Source organism: Marmota marmota, unplaced genomic scaffold, assembly GCF_001458135.2.
Source record: "Marmota marmota marmota unplaced genomic scaffold, marMar, whole genome shotgun sequence".
Classification (NCBI taxonomy): Eukaryota; Metazoa; Chordata; class Mammalia; order Rodentia; family Sciuridae; genus Marmota; species Marmota marmota.
This window is the reverse complement of record NW_025999943.1, coordinates 6,525,941-6,553,857: the sequence shown is the minus strand read 5'-3', so window position 1 is coordinate 6,553,857 and position 27,917 is coordinate 6,525,941. Positions and strand designations below refer to the sequence as shown.

Genomic DNA, 27,917 nt, shown 5'->3' with positions numbered 1-27,917 from the left:
TTTATTTTTATCTCAGACCATAAAAATCTATTAAGAATTTAAGCAGTAAAATAGAGTAATGTAATCAATTCAGCATTAAAAATGAAATTATAGCTAGATTTTTAGGAATACAGTAGAAGAAAGAATGAGCTAGGAAATCAGTATGTCACTATAGTAGTATCAGCAAGGAAGACAGAGAAGAATAAACATTTAAATATGGAAGTTAAAATGGATATGGACATTGAAGGAAAGGGAGGAATCAATAAAGACTCCTATACTTCTAATTTGGGTAACTGTATAAATGGGGTTTAGGAGCAAGAGAAGCACAATTCTGAATTTACTGATGAGGATATTAGACATCCAAATGGAAATGACAGGCAGGCACAACTGTCAAACCTCTATTAGTGTTTTAGTTTCTTCATCTCAAGGCAGTTAATCTTTACATTAGCCAAAATAATCATCTAAAATCCAAATAATAATGTTAAATGATATAAGTCATGCATAGAAAGACAAATATAGTATAATTTCATTCATATATAGCATCTAAAAAAAACCCCCAAACTCATAAAAGCAGAACCATGGTTAACCAAAGCCTGTACTGGCATGGAGAACGGGGAGATGTTGATCAAAGGGTACAAAGTTTCAGTTAGACAGGAAGAAGTTGTTTTGAGTATCTTGCACAGCATAGTGACTATAATTGATGATAATGTATTATATACTTCTAAGAACAGATTTTAAATGTTCTATTTTCCTAAAAAAAGTATGCGAGGTGATAGATGTTACAGCAATATCCTAAAGTATGCTCCAAGGAATACATCTCAAGATGCTCCTTGAAATATAAATTTGAGTAAACATGAATTTTTAATTGTATTTCAAGATTCACAAATTAAAAGCCTCTAAGAAACCATATAGTCAGGTTAATACATTCATGCCACCAACACTAGCATGAACAGGGACAACACAATTTCTATAACATATAATATTTTTAACATAAAACTTATTTAAAATTATCCTGGGTAGGACATGATCAAGTCCCTAGAGAATGCAAATGTCTGCATGTTTAAAACAATCCTATAGTTTCCTCTAACTCTTGACAAAATACGCCTTTAAGACAACTCTGGTAGCTGCTGTTAAGTCTTTAATACCTATACAGTAGTAACTCAATAGATTTCTACTACACTGAAACAAATACAAAAACAAAACAAAAGTGACGACATTGCCAAGAAACTGAAAACAGCATTATACTCAGATTAATCAAAATAATCTAAAACAAGAAAAATTTAAACTGTCAAATGATGAAAATAAACCTGTAAATAATATATTAATGACTCTTTCCATACATTAGAATGTAATTCTAGTTTTTAAACATTTCTGGGGAAAATATTAAAACTTATTATGTCATATAATTGCGATCAATTTTGCTAGGGGTTTTTCAAAACAAACCATATAATTGGGCTAAGGATGTAGCTCAGTGGTAGAGTGCTTGCCCAGCATGTGCAAGGCCCTGGGTTTAATCCCCAGTAGCCCCCACTCCAAAAAATAACCCTATGTAACTTTATTACAAGAAAGTGGTTTATTTTCTCTTTTAAAACATCCACAGCACCATCTATAGGCAAAACTTAAGCAAGCATGTTTTTCAGTACAGTTCTACCACTAGAAGTAGGACCTTTAGAGCAAGTTAATATGCCTATATATAAAAGAATATCTCCACAAGAATGTCTGAAAAGCCTTTAATAGTTCTTAGTCCTAGGGAAAAAGAAAGGCCAAAAAGAAATAAAATTCACTAGAAATGAAGAAATCTGAGCATATAGGTAGAACCAATGCCTCACCTCATTAAATAACATTTTTCTATAATAGTTTTGAAAAAACCTGTTGTCCTCTTTCCTCTCCATTTTAATATACTAACACATATGGCAGTCAATAATTGTTGACTAGATGAAGGACATATTATTTTCAGTTAACCACTACAACTACATCTGCTTATTTTAAGTACACTGTGTAGCTGTGATAAAACATACTTCCAGCTGTAATTCTGTATACTTTCTCCTAAGTTCAGTGACTTCTTCCCCAGCTTGCATCTTCTTATATAAATCCAATTCTGTGTCAAGTAATTCTTTCTGCATCTAAAAAAAATAAATATTTTAGTTAATAATAACTAATATCCTGCATGTATACTAAACTTTAAAAAAAAAAAAAAACAATGAACTTCTACATATTTTCCATTTAATCCATACATTTCTTTCCTATCTCTATTACTAATACTCCAGTCCAAGCCATGGACCACCTCTGGTTAAAAATACTGCAAGCGTTTCCTCACTTGTTGCTAATTCTACACATTTCCCTACAATTAACTTTCTGTACTACAGCCAGAGTGAGATTTCTATGGATTGATATGCAGTATTTTCAGAAAGTAACTGTGAAAAAAAAAAACAAAAAAAAAAGTCAAGGTGCTAATAAACAATATATAGTATGCTTTTATGTAGGTAAGAATACACATACACACACGTTTGGGTGTTTTAGACACAAACACATACATGTAGGGGTAGGGGTGTGTGTGTATTTTATGTGTTAGAAGAATAAACCAGAAATGAATGATACTGCTAGGAATGGGTCTTCTATGTGTACCTTTCTATGCAGTTTGGCTTCTGAACAATGTCACTCGTTTACTTGTTAAAAAATAATACTAAATCAACAAGAATAGGGCCAGGGAGAGGGGATCCAAACTAAATAAAATCAGAAATAAACCTGTCAAATTCACAACACAATATATACAAGGAAGAAAAGTAAACTAGACCATACTTCTAATGCTACCCTGAGTAGAATACATAGATTTTGCAAAGAAAGCAAACATATTCAAAATTTTATATTAATTAAGTTAGTTGTTGGAAGTATTATTGTTGTAACAATTTTGGAACTGTTCTGAATGTCTTACAGATTCAGAATTGTCAATGAACAATAAATTAGTATAATAAAACCAAGTCATCACTATAGAAATAGGGGATAAAATACAGAAAATGAAAAAGGGAAGCATGTGGTGTTGGATTAGAAATACCAGTATGATGATTGTAGACATATATATACTACACACATACCAAATATAAATACTTTAATCAAATCTTGCTCACTGAATTTTCCCCTTTCCAATCAATCCATTCTATATGGTACTGATAGAATGTTACTTCTCTGTCATTAACCTTTTATATCACCAACTACTTATAATATAAAACTCAAACTCCTTAGTCAATCAATCAAGTAAATATATTATTTTGTCCTCAAGCTAACTTTTCCATAATTATTTTCTAATTACTGACTTTTCAACTAAAATGCCAAAGGATTCAAAAGATCAGTTGAGTTTACTTATTTGTATTTATTTACTTATTATTGGTGGAGTGGGAGAGAATGTTACATATAATGATCAGATAGATTCTGAACAACGGACAGTACCTAAAAATAAAACAGAATCTTGATATGTTTAATGTTTTTTAATAAACAGTAATATGAATAGTGCATACAAATTAAATACCTGAGTCTTGGTTTTTATACTTTTTGGAAGACAATGTCCAGGAGAAGTAGCTTTCACCTCATCTTTCAACTTGGTAATATTTTTTGTCAAAACCTCTAAAGTCTTCATTATTTCTGCTTTATCTTCAGACTTCATTGCTTTATTTTTCTCTAACTTTGAAATCAACATCTGCCAAATTTTTAAACAGAAAAATCTTAGAATATTTGCCCCTACTACCATTTGTAAACAAATACAGCAAAGTAAATATAAAAATAAATACTACTATTCTTAATTTAGTATTCATGACTAAGCTAACAACTAGCAAGTATCTAAAGAATGATCTGGTGATGCTAACTGTATCTCCATTCAAGTCTTACTACTGGTTTACCTTGTAAAGAAATTTATTACTGTTTGGCTCTCTTAAAACATGTTCAAAGTATACAACCAAAAAAAAATTTAATTCAAATCCCGGGAAAGTTTTCAATTTGAAATAGTATAAATTTCATTTTCTCATTCATTTGTTATTATGCTTCTTCAAATATTCTCACTCTAAATATAGTCAGTGAGCTGGGGGGTGGGCAGAAAATGTATTTTATGGCCCCTTTCATACAATGAAAAACTAGGTACAATGTACAATCACTTTTCTTTGCCACAGGGAACAATAATCAGTTACCCTGAGAATGATATCCTTAACATGGAAAGGAAATAAGAAGATAAGCAAAATAACATGGGGTGAAAGAAACCACATAGTATTGCAAGTTCTATGAGTTAAGATGGATTTAGTTTTTAATGTAAAGCACTGTGATTTCTCTTTATAAGGTATACCCAAACTTAAATTAGTAAAGACATACACTTCTAATTAAAATGTGGTTTCTATATTTTCAGATGTCCTATAGCAACCTACACATAATCAAGAACTGACACTAAATAAATGCTACAAATCAGAGAAAAACTGCCCCCAAAAATGAGCAAAATGAATTCAATAACATTTAATCTAATAAATCCAAAATGGTAAATTTCGGTAAAAATTTAAAGACATCATCAAATTTTTTTCTTCTCCATCTTTGAAATTTGGTGTGTATTCTACACTTAGATTACACTCAATTGCTAGATGTCGCTACTGCACAACACAACACAGGACTAAGAGATCCCAAGCCAGTAAAAAGAGGTACAAATCAACACTGAAATAAAGCTTTCATTTCATTAACTTTTGATCAACCTACTGTGCAGTAACACAGATGAATGAATACTATACTGTTTTAACTTCATGTTGATAACCACAGTTCTGTTTAACCCACACCCATCTTTCAATGTCTATTCTTCATCCTCAACACAAAATATTAATAATATTGATGGGACAAAATCATTACAGCTATTTCACTTTTATCATTAACAATTATAATCTGTTTCTTGGGACTAGTTAAATAGTATTAAGATAAAATTCACAAAAAATCATAACATTTGTAAATACATTTTACCAAATCTAACTTTAGCATTTTACCTTCTGTGTTTCAATGTGCTTTTCTAAAATTTCTTGTTTCCTTTTCCTTACGTCCTGCTGCAGTTTCAGTGCCTCCTAGAGTCAGGTATCAAAGATATCATTAGAATACTATTAATGTGATAAAATAATTCAAGAGGAGAAAAGTGTTTATAATTGTAAAAGATTGGCAACAAAAATTATATGCAAAATTTGGCTATGTAAAACTTCTATGTGCAGATTTCAAAGATTGTAGCTTAGCGGTAGAGTGCTCGCCTAGCATGCGCAGGGCCCTGGGTTCGATCCTCAGCACCAAATATAAATAAATGAATGGAATAAAGGTATTGTGTCCAACTATGACTAAAAAAAATAAATTAATATTTAAAAAAAAGATCAATCAGGAACCTTCTATTAAGAGACAATTTAATATTCACTGCTACACTATAGAACACAGAAGTTCAGCCACAGCCAACATACATCTTTTAATATTATTTTGTGACACTTTTCTTATATGCAAATTTTGTTCACTATACTAGATGTACTTACCTGTTTTTTTTTCTGTGCTTCATTATTATCAACTGCAGGGGTGGAAACAAGTAAGGCTTTTTGTGCAGCCTTCAAAGCAGCTGGATTATACACCGTTTTTGTTAGGCCAGTAGATGTAGACAATACCTACCGATACAAATTCAATTTCTTAAAAAAAAAAGTATAAATCTTTAATAATTTCCTAGGTTCTACCCTCTATGAAACTCAGCTTTAATTTCTAATAAAATTTAGCAAAATTAAACTAGATGCATTATATACTTTTAATAACTAAATCACATTTGATGATCTGAAAGGAAGAGTATGAATGAAGAATAAGCCCTAAATAAAAATATTTTCAAATTACCAAATACTTCTAGGGAGTGGGGAGAGCAAAGACAAACATACAAAAATATCAAATCAAGAACAATCACTGCCATTACCATATTGCTCAGAAAATACTAATTGCAGAATACATTAACTACTATCTATAGTGACTAAAGCAAAAATAACACAAAAGCATGGCACAGGAAAAAAACCTTATGTTGTTCATCAACAATTTAACACAATCATTTGCAATTTGCAGCTCTGAAATAAATGTATTCATTCTCCATTTCTTTGCTAGCAATATTCTCTCTGCTTAAACTTATTCTCTTTAAACACAATTTAGGTTCAGCATAACACAATCAAGACTTTCAAAAAGTCCTGATCATTTCTCTTTATATGAAATTTTATACCTCCAGCTATCAGGTAAAAATACTACAAGCTACTTTTACCTAGCATTGGACTCAGTAAAAATGACTTGATAATATGTTGATGTGTCTTTCTTCTAGTCTATACTGTAAAGGCCTTGAAACAAATATCATGTCTTTCTCCTCTTTGTCCCTGTAGTACCTAAGTCTTACTCATCAACTCATGAATGGTGAGGCCGACCATGGCTAAGATGAGACACCTTTTTGGGCCTTAGTGCACTCATTTATAAAATGAAAAGGTTCAATTTGATCATTATCTAAAGTCTTTACAAATCTCAAAATTTTCTCCTTGAAGAGGAATTTTCTTTCTTGGTATATTGCTATATCTTCTAGATACAGACATTATCACAACAGTGCCAGGGCACATGGTAAATACTCAAAACATTTTTGCACCCAACTAAACTGACATAGGTCAAAGAGCACAACCTTTTCCACAACAGGGTTAATTCAAAATAATAAGAGTGTTTAGGCTACATTTTTCTTTCTTTCAAAAGCAAAACAGTTAAAAGTTCCCTGGGGTGGTTCTAAGGAAAGAGCCTAGGGATCTCCTCAGGTAGATCTACAACTGCTACAAAAAATAAACATAAAACCAAGTGTGTGAACACTGTAATTTTCCAGAGGAAAAAATATTGCTTATTTTAAAGTCTTAAAGGAATTCATGACCTAAAAAAGATTAAGCCATATACTCAAACAGAAGAGTATCACTGAGAAAAATCATGCTACTTTTTACCTACCAAAACATTACCATGTGGGTATATCAGAGGAGTAGCAGCAAACTGGAGACCATTTTCTAATCTTTTATCATAAAGATTAGAAACTCATCACTATTCTAAGTGTATAAGAAAGTCTAATGAGCCTCTCAAATAAAAATGAAATATAATTACCCTAACTCTATATAGCATAATTTTTGTCAATTAAAGTTCTTAATGTTTGATATACCAAAATCTGATCGGTAATTTTCTTCAATCATTAAAACTAATACTCAGATGTTACAAAAGAATATAAAACAAGAGTTAACCTCTTTAGTTTGTAGTCTAACTTTGATGACCATTCTCTATAACTTTGAAGAAAAATTTCTTCCCTGCTATCTTACCACACCAAACAATGCCAAACTCCCTGATTATACAAAGGAGACACAATAACTTGGTAAGGGGAGAAACATAAGATAATATGCTGAAAACAGAGTCTAATCAAGTATATCTTTCTTTCTTTATGAAGAATACATAACAAGTTGAAAAGCTGTGACCAAAGATTTCTATACTCTAAGTAAATTGGAAACATTGAATATCATAACCTCATTTACCAGGGTCAAATGTTCACCTCATGCCAAAACCAGTGAGAAACCTCAAAGCAAGGAAATCCATGTAATAAATTTTATCTAGCATTTCTTTAACTTCAGCGAACAGGAAATACTTCTTTTCAAAGTGTCCTTAACATATGATATCAGAGTAAAGAGTGTTGCTTCAAAGTGAATAAAAGTATCTGACAAGAACCAGAAGACTACTAATAAAGGAATCTTCTTAGTCCTAATTGCTTTGTTTCATCCAGTAACTTTCTTCTATAAAAATGATATCTGAAAATGTATTTCAATGAGCACAAGACTCAAGCACTCTAAGATATATGAGGTAAAGTGCTTTCTACTGTCATATATCACTAATTTAAAAAAACCCTGTAAAGTGCAACCCAATAGCAGAGGTATTAAAAGGTAAAAAATGTGGCATAGAAATAATGAATTATGATTATAAATACTGTTCCCTAACTGAATCTATTTGAATCTAGAGTTTAGATAGTAAGATATCTATATTTTCAAAAGATAAAATCATAAACAATGGCCTTTCCAAACAACCACACTGTTATGGTTTAGATATAAAGTATTAAGTATGCCCTAAAAGCTCATGTGTGAGACATATAGAAGTGAAATAATTGGGTTACGAGACCCTTAACTCAATCAGTGTGTTAATCCCAATAATTATTAACTGGGTGGTAACTGCAAGCAAGTAGGCTGGATCACTGGAGGTGTCCTTTGGAGTATATATTTTGTCCTTGGAGAGTGGAGCTCCCTCTGCTTCCTGGATGCCATGTTCCCAGATGCTTTCCTCAGATACTCTTCTTTAATATTTTTAAAGTTATTTTTAATTGACAAACACTGAATATATATATTGTGTACATTTTTAAAAATATGTATCTTGTAAAGTGGCTCAATTGAGCTAACTGCATTGCCTTACATATTTTGCTATAAGAACACTTAAAATCTAATTCTCAGCAATTTTAATATAATACAGTTAACTACAATCTCTCTTATACTTATCTTTTGAACTTACTCATCCTATCTGACATTTTATATCCTTTGACCAACATCTCCCCAACTCCCAACTCCAAGGTAAATCACCACCCTTTTTGAGTTCAACTATTTTATATCCCATATATCAAAAGGATTAAAAGAAGCAAAAGGCTTAACAATTTTACAAGGAAGTACTTTAATAAATATCAAAGAAAAAAATGTATATAGTCAATAGTTGATTTTTGCTACAATAGCTTATTTCCCAGAAAGTTCAGCAAATATTTCCAAATAAATCATATTTTCCTGTAAGAAAAAATAATCCAGGTAATTATCCTAAAAAGGATGATGCACTAAAAAGTTAAAATTAAAAATGGCCAGTAACAGTTATGAAAGGAAAAAAACCAACAAAACAACATAAATCTCCCTAATCTTTTCACTTAAAGTACGAAAACTATATTAAAAATAATCAAATTTAAAAATCAAAGGGTCACCAGGCACAGTGGCGCACACCTGTAATCCCAGAGGCTCAGGAGGCTGAGGCAGGAGGATCTCAAGTTCAAAGACAGCCTCAGCAATTTAGCAAGGCACTTAGCAACTCAGCAAGACCCTTTCTCTAAAAAAAAAAATTTAAAAACGGATGGGGATTTGGCTCCATGGTTAGGCACACCTGGGTTAAATTCCCAGCACAAAAAATGAATGAATGAATGAATGAATGAATGAATCGAAGGGTCATGAAAACAACTGAATTTTATAGTTAGGCATACAGAATAAAACTTTTTCACCATCACATATAATGCCAGTTACTAAATCAACAGCTAAACTCTTGTAATGTTCTTTCAATTATACTAGACAATTTTCCTTGATACTAATGTTAATGTATCACAATACAAAGGGATCAAGACTTATTTTTTGACTAAAAAATATACTACTAAACTTGGTATCATAAATTTGATATCTAAAACTTTAATTTGAACACTTTAAGTTAAAAAAAAAAAAAAACTAACAAGGATGGTATAAACACCCACCAACCTTTATTCTTCATAAGTCTCTGTAGACTAAGCAGAAACACTCAAACATCACTTCAATGATCAAATCTACTCAAATAATACTTAATACCAATTGCAATATCTTTATCAATTAGGTTTAAGTTTCCTCTCTCCCAGCCTTCTCACAAAAACGTAATCTTAGAATAAATAACAATTACTAAAGGATTAATGGTTATCATTTACAAGAAGGTTGTAAAAGTTTCATTTATATATTCATTCACTTTAACAATGACAGAGGATATTGTACAAATACTAGCTTTGAACTTTCTCCTGATTTCAATTTAGGAAAAAGAAATTAAAACCTTTTAAATAATATTCGATGATGGGAAACATTCTTCTCATCTTCCTAAGATTCTCTGGATCTTTGCCCTCTAAGGATTCTGAACCAAAACCCTCTATTGGGTAGAACAGAAACAACCAAGAATACGTAAAAATATTATTCTGCAAATACATTCACTGAAGATGACTATATATGTTACATTCTTTTAAGTAACTGTTTTCCTTAAGATTTTTGCTATTAATAATTTTTTCCACAAATAGCCTATTCTCATTAGTGTTGTTGTTTTTTTTTTTACAAATTCAATTAGTGGTTACTATATTAGTATAATATACATTAATATATACTCTCAAACCCAAATTTTATTCTACTGCTAAATGAAAGACCTTAAAAAATAAAGAAAACCACATCAAAGCACACTGCTAAAATTTTGTGAAAGCTTAGTATAAACTTCAATTCCAGAGTCTAAATCTTGATATAAACAGATCCTGAATACAACTGGGCATTTAAATATCTCCAGAATTGCTCATCAATAAACAAGTATAGCAGATCTTACAGTGTGTTCTTTTCAATTCCTAATATACTTATTATCAAGCAGGATAAATATAATCAAAGTAAACATTAAAAGAATAGACTAAAATACACAAAAATGGAGAGGAGATACACCACATGGTGGTTTCATGGAAAATGTTAGAAGAGATTTTTAATCTCTAAAGAACAAATAGAACTTAAGTTAGAAAGGGGGAAATGTAATCCAGAAAAATTACCACCAAAAAGGGGACAGGGGAGCAGAGAGGCAGAAAAGGGCAAGGTAAGTAGAAAAGTATTCCCCAGTGTAGAAAGGAAACCCTAGAGCAAAACAGAACCACAATAACTGAAATATGGATGAGCTGTAAATCAAGTAAAGTAATTTTGCTGAGAAATTCAAAGTTTCTATAATGAATTAACATTAAGTCTGACAACAGAATGGTGACACATGTAAATAAAGAAGGGAAATTTCAAGATGCCAGCTCAGACACTACCATTAGAGGTCAGGGACTCTGTAGAGAAGAGAAAAAGAAATGAACTACAAATACGATTACATGAGTTTTGAGGAGTTCAGACTACACAGTTTAGAAAATGAAAGTATCACCTAAGTAGGGAGTAGGAGAAGTTAATTTATGTGGGAAATAGTTCATTTTAGGCATGTTATACCTGAAATAACAGTGAGATGCCCAAGAGGAAGGTCTGATGTATAGAATGATATTCAGATTTAAGTTTAACAAAGTAAATGAGGGAAATAGTATACTTAAGAATAAGTGATGACAGCAGGTTAGCTATCTCACTGGATGTTTTGTTTACCTTACTGGATGTTTTTATTTACCTTCGATGTGAATTTCCTTTGTAATCTTCAGAATGGAAAGAGCCATGGACTAGAAATAGGAGACACAAATTCTAGTCTGGCTCAGCAACTAGATCAAACTATACAACCATTGTGCCTTGGTCTACTGGGGACTTAGGACTATTCAATTCTAATATTATGAGATTTCACATACCTCAAATAAAATAAAGATCAAGGCATTCACTCACACCTAAACAGAAAAAAATATATATCTACAGCAGACAGATCCATAGATGGTCTTAACATAATCTGCATTTAACTCCTCATTCAAAAAAAAAAAGAACTAATGTATTGCAAGGCTATATCAATAGCTGTTCGTAATAAACTTTTAAAAAATTACAATTATGCCATCCCTCATCCCTTCCTGTTTACAAAATAGTTTTAAAATAAATGATTTTATTTAATCCTCAGAAAACCCGGTGAGCAAGATGAATATTACCATCACCATTTTACCAATGAGTAAAAAGATTGAGAAAGGTTAAGAGCACTGCCCAACATCATGCAGTTAGTAAGTAAAGAGCCAGGGTTCAAACTCAGGTAAAATTCCTAGTTCATGGCTCTTACTATAAGGCTGCCAGAGTTTAACTAAAATGTATCGTGTCTCTAAAGAAAATAAATATAAAGAAAAAACTAACAAAAACAATGGAGCAGATGGAAATAGAGAGGCAAGTATTAAAATGCTGATGCAAAAAGTAAAAAAAACGGTAGACTAATATTTTTCATTTTCAGCAAATGGAAAGCAAAAAGGTAGGAATAAAAGATACAGATACTATTAAGAAGCAGTTTGGAACTATGAAAAAATTAAAAATTAAGATGCCACCTGAAAACATTTACAAAGCCAAGACAAACACATCATGCTATTCTTCTTACCTTTTCAGTTGCTGAAACAGATGGCTTTGATACAAAACCCAACCTGTCCTTCACAGATAACTTAGTTACATTCTAAAAAAATTAAAATGGACATATTCAGTGTTTCCCCAAACATATATAAGTCTGTTGGGATCTTGAACATTCTGGTTCTAATACATACTGAGTCTATGAGTATACAGATACTAATCATAGAAACTGAGGCCTATTTAAAGGGGGGGGGGGGGAAATATGTGTAGAAAAACAAAAGTAAACAGTATACAATATTAATCATGAAAAATTATGATGTAAAATAATGAGGTCTGAACCAGGTGGTTACTGAAGTCCCTTCCACTGATAGGGTTCCCTATGTTAACAAGTAGAAAGCACATTTTAAATTAGATTTGGATAATGAAAACATGCCTGCTTCTAAAGCTTAAAAATGTGTGTCCCATACTTAGCTAAAAGATGTCATCTATTAGCTAAGTAGGATACCACATCCTAACTCTATTTATATAGCAAATCCTGAAACATGGAGAAAAAGGAAAGCCAAGTTTCATAGACTGAGAATACAGAAACAAGAAAATTCCACTTAAGGAAGTGGCAAGGAAATGATATACGGAGAAGAGCATCCCAAAGTCAGGATTAAGTGATGCAAAGTTTTGAGTGACCTGCTTTAGTATGTCAAACAGTATATCAAGCGTACTTAACCTGAGGTATTAAAAGCCTTCCCTTCCCAAAAGTTTTCAGTTCAGTACAATTATCTCTGGAACAGGATTCTAATTAAGTAAAAAGATGATGGAAAAAATAAGATTAAGTGTACTAAATTTCACTCTTCAGGCAGTTTTGCAGAAATATATCCTTCACAAAGTGAAAAAGAAATCTTTCTAATCAACAAGTGTTAAAGAGAAGAATTTAAGATACAAATACCAAATAGAAAAATAAAGACAGTGAAAATGTTATGGTAAAAACTTATAGGTGGGATTCTAATCTGTAAAGATCACATTTCTGTGTAAAACATATATAGTAACTATAATGCAAGTCACCGAGGGAAACTAATTTACTAGTTAATCTAATATTATAATAGATAATTTATTAATAAATAATAGATTTATATTTGATAGATAAGACCTTCCATTTACCTGAGGAAGGTCTGAACTAGCACTCTGGGCTTCTGCTGGTTCAACAGTAGTTGAAGGTACCGGGCCCAGTCGCTCTTTAACTGACTGCTTCACAACAGGCAAAATGGGCTGCTGGACTAAAGGTGGCATTACCTCAGAAGGAGAAAAAAAATTTTAAACAAGCTGATTAATTCAGGAGCTTGGAAAGTAAAACTTTGTTATAAAACTGTACTAGATTATCCGTGCATAATAAGTTTTAAAAATGTAGCTTATAATCAAAACTCAAATGCCTTTCAATTTTCTTTATGCATGCACATTTTTTTTCCATGAAATGACTTATAAACTACAGAAAAAAAATTTATGGAATACATATATAGAGCTACAATTTACTTAGTGCCGCCTATCTGCCAGGACTGTTCCATCTCGTTCTCTAAACTAGGAATTAACTTCACAATTAAATGAGAGAATAGGCTAGAGTGATTAAGTAACTTTCTTTAGTATATATAGTTAGCAGTAGTAAAGTCAGGATCTCAACTCAAGTCCCCCCCGATTCATATATATACCTCTGTTCTTAGACAATATGCTAAGAACTCTTGGGAAAAAGCATTCAATTTCACACAAATCTCTCTCGTTACCTTTGGAGAAGTAGTTTGTAACTGCTGGGTGCTTCCTTCTCTGTGCCAATAAACCTTAATAAAGCGATTATTTAAAACTGCTTCTGTACTCGATATTGCTTTCTTTGCTTCTTCATATGTTGCAAATTGGATAAGGGCACCTTCAGGATCACCATTATATGCAACCTATGATTTAAAATGTTAAGAAAAGTGAATTTCTAAAGGAATCTGTTTCTTCATACAGCAAAATTCCTCAAGATGTCATACACTCTTCCTTCCAAGTAAGATGCCCATCTTTGTTTACCTTATATCTAAAGTATGACCATAGTCTACTTTTATTTCAGGAGAAATAGTAAATAGCCAAGGATTGTTAGTGCATTAAAAGAGACTCTTGTTTACCAGCAAAGCTGATTGCACAAATATTATATACAGACCCTTAAAACTATTTCTCTTTTTACCTCAAATTTTAATACAGACCAAGAGAAAAAATTTCTGTACATCAATGAATGTGATGGCAAAGACTACTTTGGAAGGGGTGATTTCCAACTAAATAACATAGAAAAAAACATCTGTACAATATTTCAAATCTGTAATTTTCACAATACTTCTAAGATCAGAAGAAAATAAAAAGACCTATATAACAGCACCATCAATCACATTTGACACATAGGAAACAGATTCAAAGAATGTTTCTAGAGATAGACTCATACAACTAATAAAAAAAAAAAAAATCCAAGATTTTCACTCCCAATTTCCTATTCTTGCGTAATGGCAGTATTTTCGGAAGTGTGGTATATAAGCCACAGGCAACAGCAGTAAAGGATCGAGATTAACAGCATGGTCTGAATCTCACTGCCTGGCTCAAATCCTGATTTGACTCTCACATAAGAGCAAGTAAGTCACTTAATCTTTCTGTGCCTCAGTGTCCTCTTCTATAAATAATAACAACAATACCCACTTATTAGTGTTGTTTTAAGAATACAGCAATAACACTTAAAAAGAGTATATATTCAATAAATATTAGCTAAAACTGTAAAAATAATTTTAGGTGGCATTTTAATAATTATAACATTTATTAGAATAACATCAATTTTTAATTATGATAACAAGGGTACTTTTAATGATTTTGCAAAACATGTATTTTGTAAATCATAATAATGCAAGTACTATGAAGACACAGGAAAGGAACAACAAAAATAAGATATTAACCTCATTAGTAATTACATAAATGCAAACAGAAACAATAGGGAGATACCATGTTTTGCTTTGAAACAATTTTTAAATTAATATTACCAGTGTAGTTAATTTTGTATATCTCAAAATTATCTGTTAAATGCATTCAACCACAGAAGTTTGTATGAAAAAAGGAATATTCTGAAAACTTTTTTATGTCTAGATATAAATGTGGTAGAGTAAACTGAACTGCCATAAAAAGATACTGAAATATTCCAAAGTAAATAACTATAAATAACTACAGGGTAATGTACATACTATGGACCCATAAACATTTTTAAAATTTTTGCATGTACACAGCAATAGGTATATAAAAACAATCTAGAACAGCAAATGATAAATTATAACAATTATATTATTTTATATGGGTAGAGAAATGTGTGGAAAACATCAAGTTAAAAAGAAAACATTTCCTTAAAATTCTGCATTCATTTCTATTGCTCTACTCTGAACATGCATTTTTTCCCCTCCATTACTTTTATACCTGTGCTTTATAAAAGAAAAGTTTCTAAAGATCAACTCAGAATGAGCTATATCCTCTAAAATTTATTTTATTAGATTATAAAACAATTTAGTTGAAAAGTAGGCATAAGGGGGAAAACAACACTTTCAACATGTCACATAAGTTAAATAATACTTAAAAATCTCCCAAGTTTTATATACCCAAGGACAAATTTTAAGTGACATCAAACATAACTTATATTGTTGTTTTTCTTAAAGAATGTTCAAAAGTGGTAGAGAAAAGTAAATGTTTAAATTAGTTACAAATTATGACACTGGTTCCCAAAATTAACTGTTAAGTGCATCCAATCACAGAAATTACAGAAATATATTTGCTCAAATGATTTTGCTGAAATGATTCTGACAATATGATCTAGAAAAACTCAGGAACTGAAAACTACTAAATTATATTTTAGTAGAGTGATTATTTAACTTTGTGTCATCCTTTATTAGGTAAAATATTTATACTAATATCATCAATCAAAATTCTTGCCCTCCAGCAACGAAGGAGACTGAGGAACTTAACTCAGTAAGGCCATATCTCAAAATAAAAAGTCCAAAAGGGCAGGAGATATAACTCAGTGTATAAATCAACAACTTATCAATCAATCTTTTTTTTTTTTTTTTTCTCTAAAAGGTAGTTTCATTTCATGTCTGCTGTGGTTTGGATATGGGATGAGTGTGTCCCTTTAAGCATTCATGTGTTAGAAGCCTATATTCTTAGTGTAATGATGTTGGGACATACTGTAAACCTTTAAGAAGTGGGGCCTTATGGGAGTTCTTTAGGTTATCAGGGGAACAGCACTTAGAAGGGTTAAGGAATTTGTTTAGATAGTTCTTGTGGATCTCTGAGCTCTCACAATAGCAAGCACGACTGCATCAGTTCATGTTTTGAGATGTAATCACTTCTTCTCACATGTATTCCCATTTCGTAATACCATCCACCCTTAGGCCCTCATTAGAGGACAAGCCAATGGCACAACCTGATCTTTCGGCCCCCAAAACTAAGAGCTAAATATGCTTCTTTTGTTAGCCTGCATCAGGTATTTCACTACAGTAACTGAAAACAGACTATTATAATGCCCAACTTTAGAATATTAACAAATTTCCATAATATTGCTTTATAAAAGTGGTTTTCTTATTAAGGTCCCTAAATAATTAAGCAGGGACAAGAGAATCATTTTATAGCTCTTACCTGTAAGTTAACCAATGTTCCAAATCGACTAAAATGTTCATTAAGTTTGCTGATATTATTTAATTCTGGAGGAACTTTTCTAAGTTCAAGTTTGGTATTTTCATTTCCAAACTGAACCTTCTTCTGGAAGCCTGGGCTGTTTGTTCTATTAAAATTTGGCCTATAAACAAAAATCAAGCTGATCAACACATTTATAAATCCCGAGCCCTATAAGTACAAAAGAATAAAGTTTTAAATATAAAACAAAAGTCCAAATTTCCCCCCAAAACTGAAAGTACTGAAAATTAATAAAAACTGAAGTAATGTATCTTCCAAACAGCTTCTAAATTAATAGTGTTATCATCTTTCACGGTTCTGCTATTATAATACTGGTTACTTTTTCAAACTTCTGATCTGCTCTTATTTAACATGCTCTTATTTAACATTTAACTCATACCCCAATTTAGTCAGTTTTCACAGATAACTTTTGTTCCATTTCTGCCAAAGCTAGTTTACTGAAATGTATCCTATTTAAAAACTTCAGTTAAATTTTAAATTTGGTTATTATTGGTTATTGGTACAAATAATGACCACCTCAACCTCTTTCCAGGTTTGTTTTTTTAATGTACATACAATACACTTGACATTTGAAAAGGGGACAAAAGTGTGACCCAGAGTGTACTGTTGGCCTTAAATCATAGAAATAATCACAAAGCCAGAACTAGAAACTATGTGTTTTTAAATATTAAAGCTCAAAAGCATGGTCCTCATCTCAGTTCATAAATGAAAATTTATAAATGACTCATGACACCCTCCCCAACATTCTGATTCCTTATACCTTTCTCTGAACCTTTCCTACATCTTAAATCCGGTAACAACTCTTTCTAGCTCTTAAAGAGAAATGGCCTATATGCTAAGATCTTCCCAGACCTAATCCATACCTTTTTTTCCTAATGATATGGTATTCATGACCACCCTTCATATACCTAGTATTAAAATATATGTCAAGTAAAGAGTAATCTCTTTTGGAGGAAGGGGAAGTAGATAGAAGAAAAAGCAATGTGGTTCTTAGCCACTATACTGCTTTTACAAGAAAATGCCTTTCTAGTACCAAACAATGAACTTTAAAATTTCTAGAAAAAAACCTTAAATTTTATTTGGGGATTTGCTTATAGAACAGAAAAAATGTAACATATTGTGATACAGTAATAATCCCAAAAATCTGTGTACAATATAATTCTCCAATTTTTCCTGTCAGCTTACTTATCAAACCAAGTCTTCTTTGTAGGAACTCCAGGCTCTCCGGAACCTATGGTTCTTTTCCTTGATTCTGAATCCACTACTATCCTCATACTGCTTTTATTAGGAGGCTTTTCTGTGTTAAAACAAAAGAAAATGAAAGAAAGTATAGATTAATATTTCAGTTTTTTATAGCTACTTCCTTAAATTTATATTTAAAAAGTTCTGGCTTTGTGTGTGTGTGTGTGTGCGCGCGCGCGCGAACATAATCAATAATTCTCAAAAGCCAAATAAAAACGTGATTTGTAAGCTACTTTTTTCCCTAAATGTTTTTATTACTGCCGTATAGTATACATAATAGTGGGGTGGGGTTCATTTTGGCATAATTATATATGTATGTAATATAATTTGTTCCATTTCAGTCCCTAGTGCTTCCTCTTTCCCTCCTCTCACCTTCCTCTATTCCCCTTCTCTATTCTACTAGTCTGTAGGTCACTTCATTAAGGGTAAAACCCATGTCACCACTCCCATCTGCCATCACTTTCACAATTCCATATAAAAATATACAAATAAATCACCTTGAAGCAGAAATTCAGTTTTAAAGTCAAATGTACAATCTAAGATTTTAATTTACCACTGACTGAATGACCTTTAGCAGAGTTGTGAATGAACTGAGCTGCCTATCTAAAGAGGAACATTAATATAATGAAAGTTGTCCCCACTTAAAAAGGAAAATATTTGAGACTGAAATATACTGCAAAAGAGCTATAAATATCAGCTATTTTCAATATTTTACACATTTCCTGCTAAAAGAGCCTTGGAACAAAACTGCCTTACTTTCTTCTAGTCTGTTCTACGTGGACTTTTTGCTTCTAGATTTTTCCGGCTGTCAACTAATCTATACAGAAGGAGGCCCAAAATCAATACTCTAGAGCCCGATTGTTTTTCTTTTTATCTTCTTCTACCTTTCTCATGGCACTGGCACTTCTCATCAACACATAAACACTTAATTCCACACCTCAAATTATTCCATTTTTACAAACAAAATCCTATAAAACAAATCTCCCCTTCAGCTACTTTCTCTTCTCTCTCTGTTAGTCCCTCCATATCTCATTCCCAGCCATTTCCTAAGAGAATTCTACTCTTGGCTAACTTTATTTCCTTACTACCTACTTTTCTCACTCACTCACTAATCCTCTGAATGTTGACAGCTGCTTCCATTATTGCACTTAACTTGCTCATACTAAGATCAATGATGTCATAACTTGTTGCTTGGTCTATGAATACTTCTCAGTCTTCCTCTTACTTGACTTTTAAGGAGCACTTGCTGTTGTTGATCACCTTCCTCTCCTTAGATATTATCCTCACTGTATTTTCAGAAATTCCTACCCATTGCTTTTATCTTGTACCCTTTGGGCTTCATTTTTTTCAGTCCCTTATGTATCTTCCCCTATTTATTTGGTCTTTCTCCTCTCACTCTATGCAGTCTCTAGGACATCTTGTATCCATTACCATGGCTTCATTCATCTTTTTCAATGATTCTTGGGAGTAGGCTGTGTATGTGCGGCTGGCATGGGGATAGTTATCAGAAGCACAAAAAAAGGGTTTTAGAACTTATATTCAGCCAAACTTGCAAACTTTGTTACAGCTTCTTTGATCTTCCCTTACCTTCACACTGTTACTAATATGACAGAAGATTAAAAGCCAATGTACTACATATTTGTGACTTCAAACATCTTTATTTTCTAGTGAGCTATCTCTCATGGACCTCATACTTCTAAATCCTACCTCCTACTGGATATTTCTACTCAAATAACTGATAGGCACAATAATTAAAAACTTCCAAAACTAAATTTATCTTCCTACCAAATCCGTTCTTCTCAGTGAATGATATTATCATTTGCCTAATTATCCAGGGCAGAAATCTGGTACCTAATTTTATCCTTTCCATTTGTTCTATGTTATACCCCACACACAAGTCAGCAAGTTGTAAATGTCAATTCTATTAAACCTATTTTAGCAATTCCCACTGTTATTACCCTAACCCAGATACTATCACCTCTACTACAGAATTCTTTAAATGCCTCAACTGGCCTCTTGACTCCCTCCATATCTCTTTCTTCCTATTCCAAAAACAAATTCTTTCAGTTTCTCAAAAATATCATATAAACAGTGCACATTCTTTATCTATTTCTTTACTCTAGTTGATTTATCTTCCATCTCCACAGAAGATCAGGTGGAAATCTCTGACTTGCATTAATGATGGTCATAGCGCAAGCAGCAGTTTCTGCACCCACTAGAACCATGACCAATTCTGCAGTGAGATTTTTAGTCTTATTCCTGTTTCCTATCTCCGGCTCACTGGCCCTTTTGGACAATCTTTGAGCTCTCCAATATTGTTTTTTCACTTGAATATGTTCTATATCTGAAAACTCACTAAAGGAGATGGTAGTGTTTTCCTTCCAGTAACTGAGATGGGTTTGTGCCAATTCACCTTTATTCTCTCACTCACATTCCCTTTCATTAATATTTACTTAAAAGAAAGGTGTTAAAAATAAAGATGCAAGTTCCTCTTGGTACATAGTCAGTAAATGTGTATAATCCAGAACAGTACATTTGAAACCTAAATAGGAGAAAGATGAGAACATATGGATGAAAGAGAATACTGAAAAAAGACATGAAAACAGAAGTACAGGCAATCCTCAATTTAAATGGGCTACAAAGTCAGTTGTTTGGTACATTAATAACAATGTTATTAATGTAGAATATATCCATAAATTAGCTCACAAAAATAGTGCACAATGTAAAGAAGAGTACTAAAATAATCACTATGAATTACAATGTTTATATGAGAAAAGGCATTCAAGTTTCAAAGTAATGATGCCAGACTGCAAGACATTTACCTCTCCATCACTTCCTGTAACTTATAACTATATGCATTAAGAGTTGAAATTAACAAGAAAGAAATAGTTAAAATTACCATTAACTCCAAATTCTACATAGTAAAAATTATATGCAAGTGTTCTAATGGCTCTTCCTTCTTTCAATCACAATTAGAAATCAGTCTGTCATTAGAATGGGTCTAATATATATCAATCTATAGTGGCATATATTTATGCCATTCCAAATCAACAAGGTAAGAAAGACATGACTTGAAGTATCAAGAGAGCAAGGAATATTAGCATGAAGAAAAGAAAGTAAGTGTTAAATAGTGACCTAAGGAAGGAAAGGGGATTTCTATAAACTAGTCAGACAGGAGAGGCATGCAGAGGATGGGTAAATATCACAAATAGCTACAATTTTAAATGTCTACTTTTCAATTATAACAATTTACATATTACTACACAGAAACTATCTTTAAAATCTTTTTTCTACTGTTGTTAATGGTAATGGTAATTATTGTAATGCCTTGAGGTGAATTTTAAAGACAGATGTGAGAATATAGGCATATATATTAAATATCCTCTAATCTCAAAGAGAATATAAATTTGAATTAAAATATTCCTCACACTCCCATCACAAGAGGTTCTTCAAATTTAAGAAAGATGTTCAGAATCTGATTGATAGCTGCCAATGAACAAATAAAAAGCACAAAGTATAAGTAACCACAGTTTATTAAACCACATTTTAGGCAACGATTGTTACTTAGGTTGAACTTTTATTCACAACCAATGAGCTTTGATTTTGTTTAGTCTGGCTAAGTAAGACAGAAGAAAAGCCTGGAATACACTTGAGGTTTTAAAGTTAATTCCAGGTAAACAGTCTCTATTACTTCTGGTAATTCCTTGGTTTTCCTGTATCAAATGTTATCTGTAGCAAATGTTTTTCTTTCAAATTAGTGTGAACTCTGTCCTTCCTCTAAACTTACTTAACAATTTATACCTCTAGTTTAGCACTTTTCTTGATGCCCTGGCCTGTGATGGTATCAGTCTAATTTTTAGAAATTTTATCTAAACATTTTTAAAAATGAGTCACTTCCTAACACAATTCCTGCTGCTTAAAAATATCATAAGCAAACCTATACAGGATTTTAACATTTCAAAAGTGAACAAAAATAAAAATATACATCAGCACAAGTTTGAAAAGATAATTTCATCATCCAAGCGAGGACAGAATTAAGGAATTAAAGCATTACTGTCAGGAATTTAAATGAACCAATTAAGACTACAAATTGAATAAAATGTAAGAAACTCCCCCCCCAAAAAAGCTACCTGAGAAAAACATACTTTTGGGCAATTTCCCTCTTTAACAGAATAAAGGCCCCTATAATACAGATACAAAAGTACACATTTCCTTTTTTCTCATGTGAGACCAAAGGATTCAGGCAACAAAATCACCATCCCTAACTCAACCCAAATAACTGCAGGAGTAATTGTTCTTTATAAATGATTTCCCACTTTGATATCATAAAAATAAGAAGATTCAGTACCTCTTGGTGGTAAATCCATATCCCCTGATGTTAGTCCTATCAAGTTAGGCCTTTGTGCATGCACTCTGTGTCTATACATAGGTCTGGAAGTGTTTGTTATGCTTGGGGCTTCAGGATTGTAGCCATCTGTGTCATATGTATCTGGTAATACAAAAACTGTAATTAAAAAACAATTATAAAACTCCATGTGGTAATTTTTAAAATACTGATAATAGAAAAAGTAACTGGATAACATTACTAACATAAAACTTAACATGTTTTATATTATTAAAATGAAAAGCTTTATAGAAAGTCCTAAGAAGAAAACTGACAATTTTCTTAATAATTATACCTGAGGGATTATTTGATATATATTCACCAAGACTACATTGTATCCTATTTTATTTTAGTAAGAAAAACTGTCCTGAGACAGCATTGAACTTTCTAGAGATTTTTAAATTCCTCATCTAAAAACTCTGCTTTAAAACTATATTACACTATGAAAATAGAGGGCCAAAACTGCACCTGCAGTAAAAAGAGAGGGTGGAGCAGGAGGAGGTTGGTGATGAATGCCAGTTGTTACTACAGTAGGAACAGAACTGGTTGCAGAGTTTGGGGGAGCATCCATGCCAGATGGCTGCAAAGGAGGAAGTGGAGGTGGTGGTCCTGTCAAAACCAAAGAATAAGAAATATCATCTGGAAGCAAACAAATAAAATAAATTATTATATATCCAAACATGATATTCTCATTTATCAAACTGTAATCTTCTACAAACACCAAAATCTTACAACTAGTTTTCTATGGCACATCATCCTTTTAATGTATTCCAAAAGAGGTTTGCTTTAAACTATAAAGGACTAAAGGTAGATGGGATATATCAGTGACATACATAATTCACAAGGTCATTCCAAACCACAGAAAAGTGTTTGGCATAGGATGCAACATGTAGGTATATTCCAAATAAGAATATATTGCTTAATTTCTACTAGGCATCTATGGACATTCTTTAGATGCTTTTAACAAAAGCAAGTATCAAACTACTGACTTTATAAAAAGAGTATAAACAAACAGATAATAAACACAGACAAACAAACATATCTTCTGACCTGTTACAGGTGGGAGACTGGGTGGTAATGGACCTGGAGGTGGCACTGGGGGTCTGAGATTCACAGGCGGGGGTGTAAGAATTGGTGGAGGTGGGGGGAGTCCAGGAGGAGGTGGTCCTTCAACAACAGGAGGCTGTGCTGGGAAAGGCAACATGCCAGGAAGATTGACATCTTCTACAACTACTGGGTCACTTCCATGATCAAAAGGGCACATGTCTCCTCTCATACAAAAACCCTTTTCTGTGAGGAAAGTTAAAAAGAAATGTGAAAAGCACTGGAAATATAAATTGTCTCTAAGTTAAGAAAACTAAAATACTTACAAGGTGACTGTTTTAAATATTGGGCAAAAATGTAATTAATTAACCACTTCACATGAATAATCTGTACTTTTCCAGTAATATAATCAAGTGAAAATACATCTAACATATACACTTAAAAAAAATCACCAGAATTAAAATAAGTATACCCAGTTAGCAAATAACATAAAACTGATATAATTTCTAGTGTGTTTTTCTTATTAAAAACATATTCTTCATTTAAATCTCTTGTTTAAAACTAAAAGAATAGTGTGACTATGGTTTTAGCCCTACTCATAAAATTTTTACACCAAATCCTTATAAGTATTCAATTCTCATAAAAGTCTCACATGTCAAGATCCTTTTTACATTTGAACAATCACTCATATGTAAAGAAGTCAGTTTTGCCAAAAATGTTTTAGTAGCCAATTTCTTTAAAAATAACTCAGTAGATATTTATTCTTATTTGGTAAACTTGAACAATATATTAAGACTTACATACAAATAAATCCTATTTTTAAGCTGATACTAAGTTATCAGAGGTGACTGATCAAAGTACAATAATATTAGGGAACTTAAGAGATGATAAAAACTGATTTCTGACTATTTCTACTACCAGAAATTAAGTGTCTGAATAACTATACAACTGAAAGAAGTTAGGAAGCTGAAGTATTAATTTAATACTTTATGAAACAGTTGAAAAACACTTACCATCATAGTCTCTACACCTTTTCTTTGGCATTGGTGGTCTTACAAAAGAGTTATGGTCCACCTGGTCTTCATGAAATTCAGACCAACTTTCAGTAGTGTTATTACCATGATGAGTGGGTGCAATTACGGTAATGGTGCTGCTCAAAGTAGGTACAGGATAGTGGCCAGAAGAGATATTGGGTACCGAAGACACTGGAGTATAATTATTTTCTAATGGATCTGCTCTATCCAGGTCGTATTTAGGTTTTACTAGATCCCTTTCTGCAAACAAAATATAAATGACTTATAAAACTACACCCTATTAAAAAAAAAAAAAAACTGTACAAGATATAAGAAATATTTTTGCTAAACATAGAGAAAGTTTAAATTTTGCACAATCCTTGTTTATTTTAAAAACTATTCAATTAATACACACTGTTCCAAGGTAAGTTATTTCAGTATGAACTAAACTATAAAACTACATGAAGATGCTGTATTTAATGAGTTTTTCCTATGCATTTTGTTTATACAAAAAAACAAATTTGTTATTTCCTTCATTGCAATCCTAGTATGTATAATTGCAGCCTATAAAACAAAGTATTTAATAAAAAGTATGGCTATTTTTCGTGTGATAAATATTTTCTTATTATCCACCTAAAGATATGGCTTTTTTATAGTGAACACAATATTTTATAAAATAATAGAGCCAGGGATGATAGTATACACCTATAATCCCAGTGAGTCTGGAGGCTGAGACAGGAGGATCACAAGTTCAAGACTAGCATCAGCAACTTACAGAGACTATGAGCAACTTAGTGAGACCCTGTCTCAAAATAAAAAGGAAAATGGGCTGGGAATATGGCTCAATGTTAAGTATCCCTGGGTTAAATTCCTGGTAGCAAAAGAGGGAAAACAAAGGAGTTCATATTAAATATAAAGAAAACTAGGCTGTATATGATTCCAAGCAAGAGAAAATACATTAAAGAGGTTAAATGGCAAAATGTGTGAAGAACCTAGTATACCTACTCACAGAAGAAAAGGCTATAAGAAAAGAATAAACAAGTTCAGGGCTCAAACAAAGCACATTAACAGTATTAAAAGTAACAAAAATATAAGTTTAAGTTAAAGTATTTTATTCAAAGATGTTTTAGTCAGATATCTCTTTCAATAGTATATACTGGGGACAGGGAGGGGGATCACAAATTGGAAATGACAGGTTCTTGCAAATATACACATCTGAAATAAAACTTTTAAACTATTATAGTTCTGAGGTATAACTGATAAATAAAAATCTAAATGTAAAGTATACAATGTAAAAAGTTGTGATTCATGTATATACCTCTGAAACCACCACCATAATCAAACTAAATATACTCATTACCTCCAAAATACACTCATAGTCCCTGGTAATCTGTAATCCATTCTTCCCTACTTCATCTTAGGCAATAATTATTTGCTTTTTGTCATCAAAGCTTATATTTTCTAAAATATATATATATATATTATATACACACATGCACACACCATATATGTATATATACTTACCTGTATTCTTTCACTCAACATAACTACTTTGAGATTGATCTACTTTGTTAAATGTATCAATAGTTTTTTTTTTTCCCCCTTTTTATCCATGTTATGGTACAACTATGTGTTTATCCAACTACTCATAGACATTAGGGTTGTTTCTAGTTTTGGCTATTACAAATGAAGCTGCCATGAACATCTATATGCAAATCTGTGTGAACACATGCTTTCATTTCTTTTAGGTAAATATCTAAGAGTGGAATGGGTGGGTCCTTTATTAGATGCACATTTAACATTTTAAGACTCCGCCAAAATGTTTTCCAAATAGCCACTTAAGTAGTCTACATTCAAAGAATGAATACAGTCTTTTGCTGTAGATATCCTGCTAAATGTACAGTGATAATTATGGTTTTAACTTTCATGGAATAAACTTTTAAAGTAATCTGTTTTAAAATATACACTTAGACCACAGAATACATCATAACAGACAAAAATAAAGATAAAATTGGCAAAATGTTGAACAATTTTTAAAAACCCATAATGTGAATTTTTTTCACAGTAAAAAAATGCTAACCAAAAAATATATAAACTTGTATTATTTACCCCTGCTTCGTGTTCTGCTTCTGCTTCTAGTCCTGCTTCTATCTCTATCTCTGTCGCGAAGCCTTTCTTTACTCCAACTCCGACTTCGACTCCTGCTGTAACTGCGACTTCGCCCTCGTCTTCTATTGTACCGGTCTCTGTATGAATCTCTTCGAGGAGGGTTTCGATCATAATCTCTTTTGCGAGAACGATCATCTTTTTTCCTCTCATCACGACTTCTAGAGATATATGATCACTTTTATGTAAATAAAGCTAAAGTGGACAGGGTAGAAATCTCTAAACGCAAAAAGTTGCATTTAATTCTTGTAACATCATTATTTTTTATCTCACCATCATAATACAAGTATGGGAACTACCAGAAAACTTTTAAGTACTCTAAAAATGTTTAAAAGGAAAAACTTTTTTAACAGCATAACCTTAATCTTATACACATCTACATCTACACAATTAGTCATCTGTACATACAGGCATCTATACCTGTCTTTACATTACATACAGTACAAATAGTCTTATACATATAATCAGGCATGTACTACATGTATATACTAACACTGCTGAAACCATAAGGGAAAAATTAATTTAATTACATTAAAGCAAAAAGTAGTTGGATTCCCCTGCAATCTGAAGTTAGAAATAAAAATAATAAACAATAAATAATAAATGTCAAATATTATTCTCAATCTTTCCAAGCTATACAAATATGATCTAGATTTTCTTGGTAGAGAAGGACCTAGTTATACTTTCCAGGATAAATAAAAGAGTAGACATTACTTGCCCTTATGTAAAAGATAATCAAAGACTATACATTCTTATAAAAGACAATCTCAAAGTCTAAACATTGAGTATGATTTAATGAAATCACCTATTTTCTCTGTATCGGGAACTTGACTGGGGAGGACTGTGATTTAGCCTTCTGGAAAACTTCTTCTCTCGCTCTTCTTCTTTTGTAATCTGATATTTTTTAAAAAGTACAAATTTAGCAACAATTATTCATTGTGATATTACTATTTCAATAATTTATGATATTTAAATTAATTTATATAATATAGGAGCAATATTTTCCTCTCATCATGACTTCTACAGATATATATGGTCACTTTTATGTTAAAAAAAAAGCTAAAATGGATAGATATGCAAACAATATGCAGATATGCAAACAAAATAAATTTCACTATTAAATATAATCATTTAACCATAATGGAGTCTGCTCAAATTTAAAGTATAGAGTAAAAAAATTCATGTTTATCTTAAATAATAGTGGTAAGAAAACAAATATTTAATTGTCCTCATTTTAATATAATTAACAGAAAAACACTTCACAATTTCTTTCAAAAATCGAAC

The 27,917-nt window shown here is 31.8% G+C and overlaps 1 protein-coding gene across 9 annotated transcripts in view; it reads right to left on the bottom strand.

The window, feature by feature from the left end:
* Window positions 1–27,917, bottom strand: part of Rbm26 (RNA binding motif protein 26) — a 79,151-nt gene that overhangs the window by 23,968 nt on the left and 27,266 nt on the right. For 3 of the 9 annotated variants that reach the window (XM_048801406.1, XM_048801407.1, XM_048801403.1), the window contains exons 4-18: window positions 27,439–27,527; window positions 26,577–26,794; window positions 24,468–24,728; window positions 23,461–23,700; window positions 22,879–23,049; window positions 22,375–22,530; window positions 17,970–18,081; window positions 16,728–16,887; window positions 13,820–13,984; window positions 13,206–13,337; window positions 12,088–12,159; window positions 5,505–5,630; window positions 4,983–5,057; window positions 3,503–3,670; window positions 1,998–2,102 (exon numbers count right to left, since the gene is read on the bottom strand). In XM_048801406.1, coding sequence (XP_048657363.1) covers window positions 1,998–2,102; window positions 3,503–3,670; window positions 4,983–5,057; window positions 5,505–5,630; window positions 12,088–12,159; window positions 13,206–13,337; window positions 13,820–13,984; window positions 16,728–16,887; window positions 17,970–18,081; window positions 22,375–22,530; window positions 22,879–23,049; window positions 23,461–23,700; window positions 24,468–24,728; window positions 26,577–26,794; window positions 27,439–27,527 — 2,250 coding nt within the window. The remainder of the gene's footprint in view (window positions 1–1,997; window positions 2,103–3,502; window positions 3,671–4,982; window positions 5,058–5,504; window positions 5,631–12,087; window positions 12,160–13,205; window positions 13,338–13,819; window positions 13,985–16,727; window positions 16,888–17,969; window positions 18,082–22,374; window positions 22,531–22,878; window positions 23,050–23,460; window positions 23,701–24,467; window positions 24,729–26,576; window positions 26,795–27,438; window positions 27,528–27,917) is intronic. The other 6 variants (XM_048801404.1, XM_015499324.2, XM_048801405.1 and 3 more) reach the window with 6 other exon arrangements.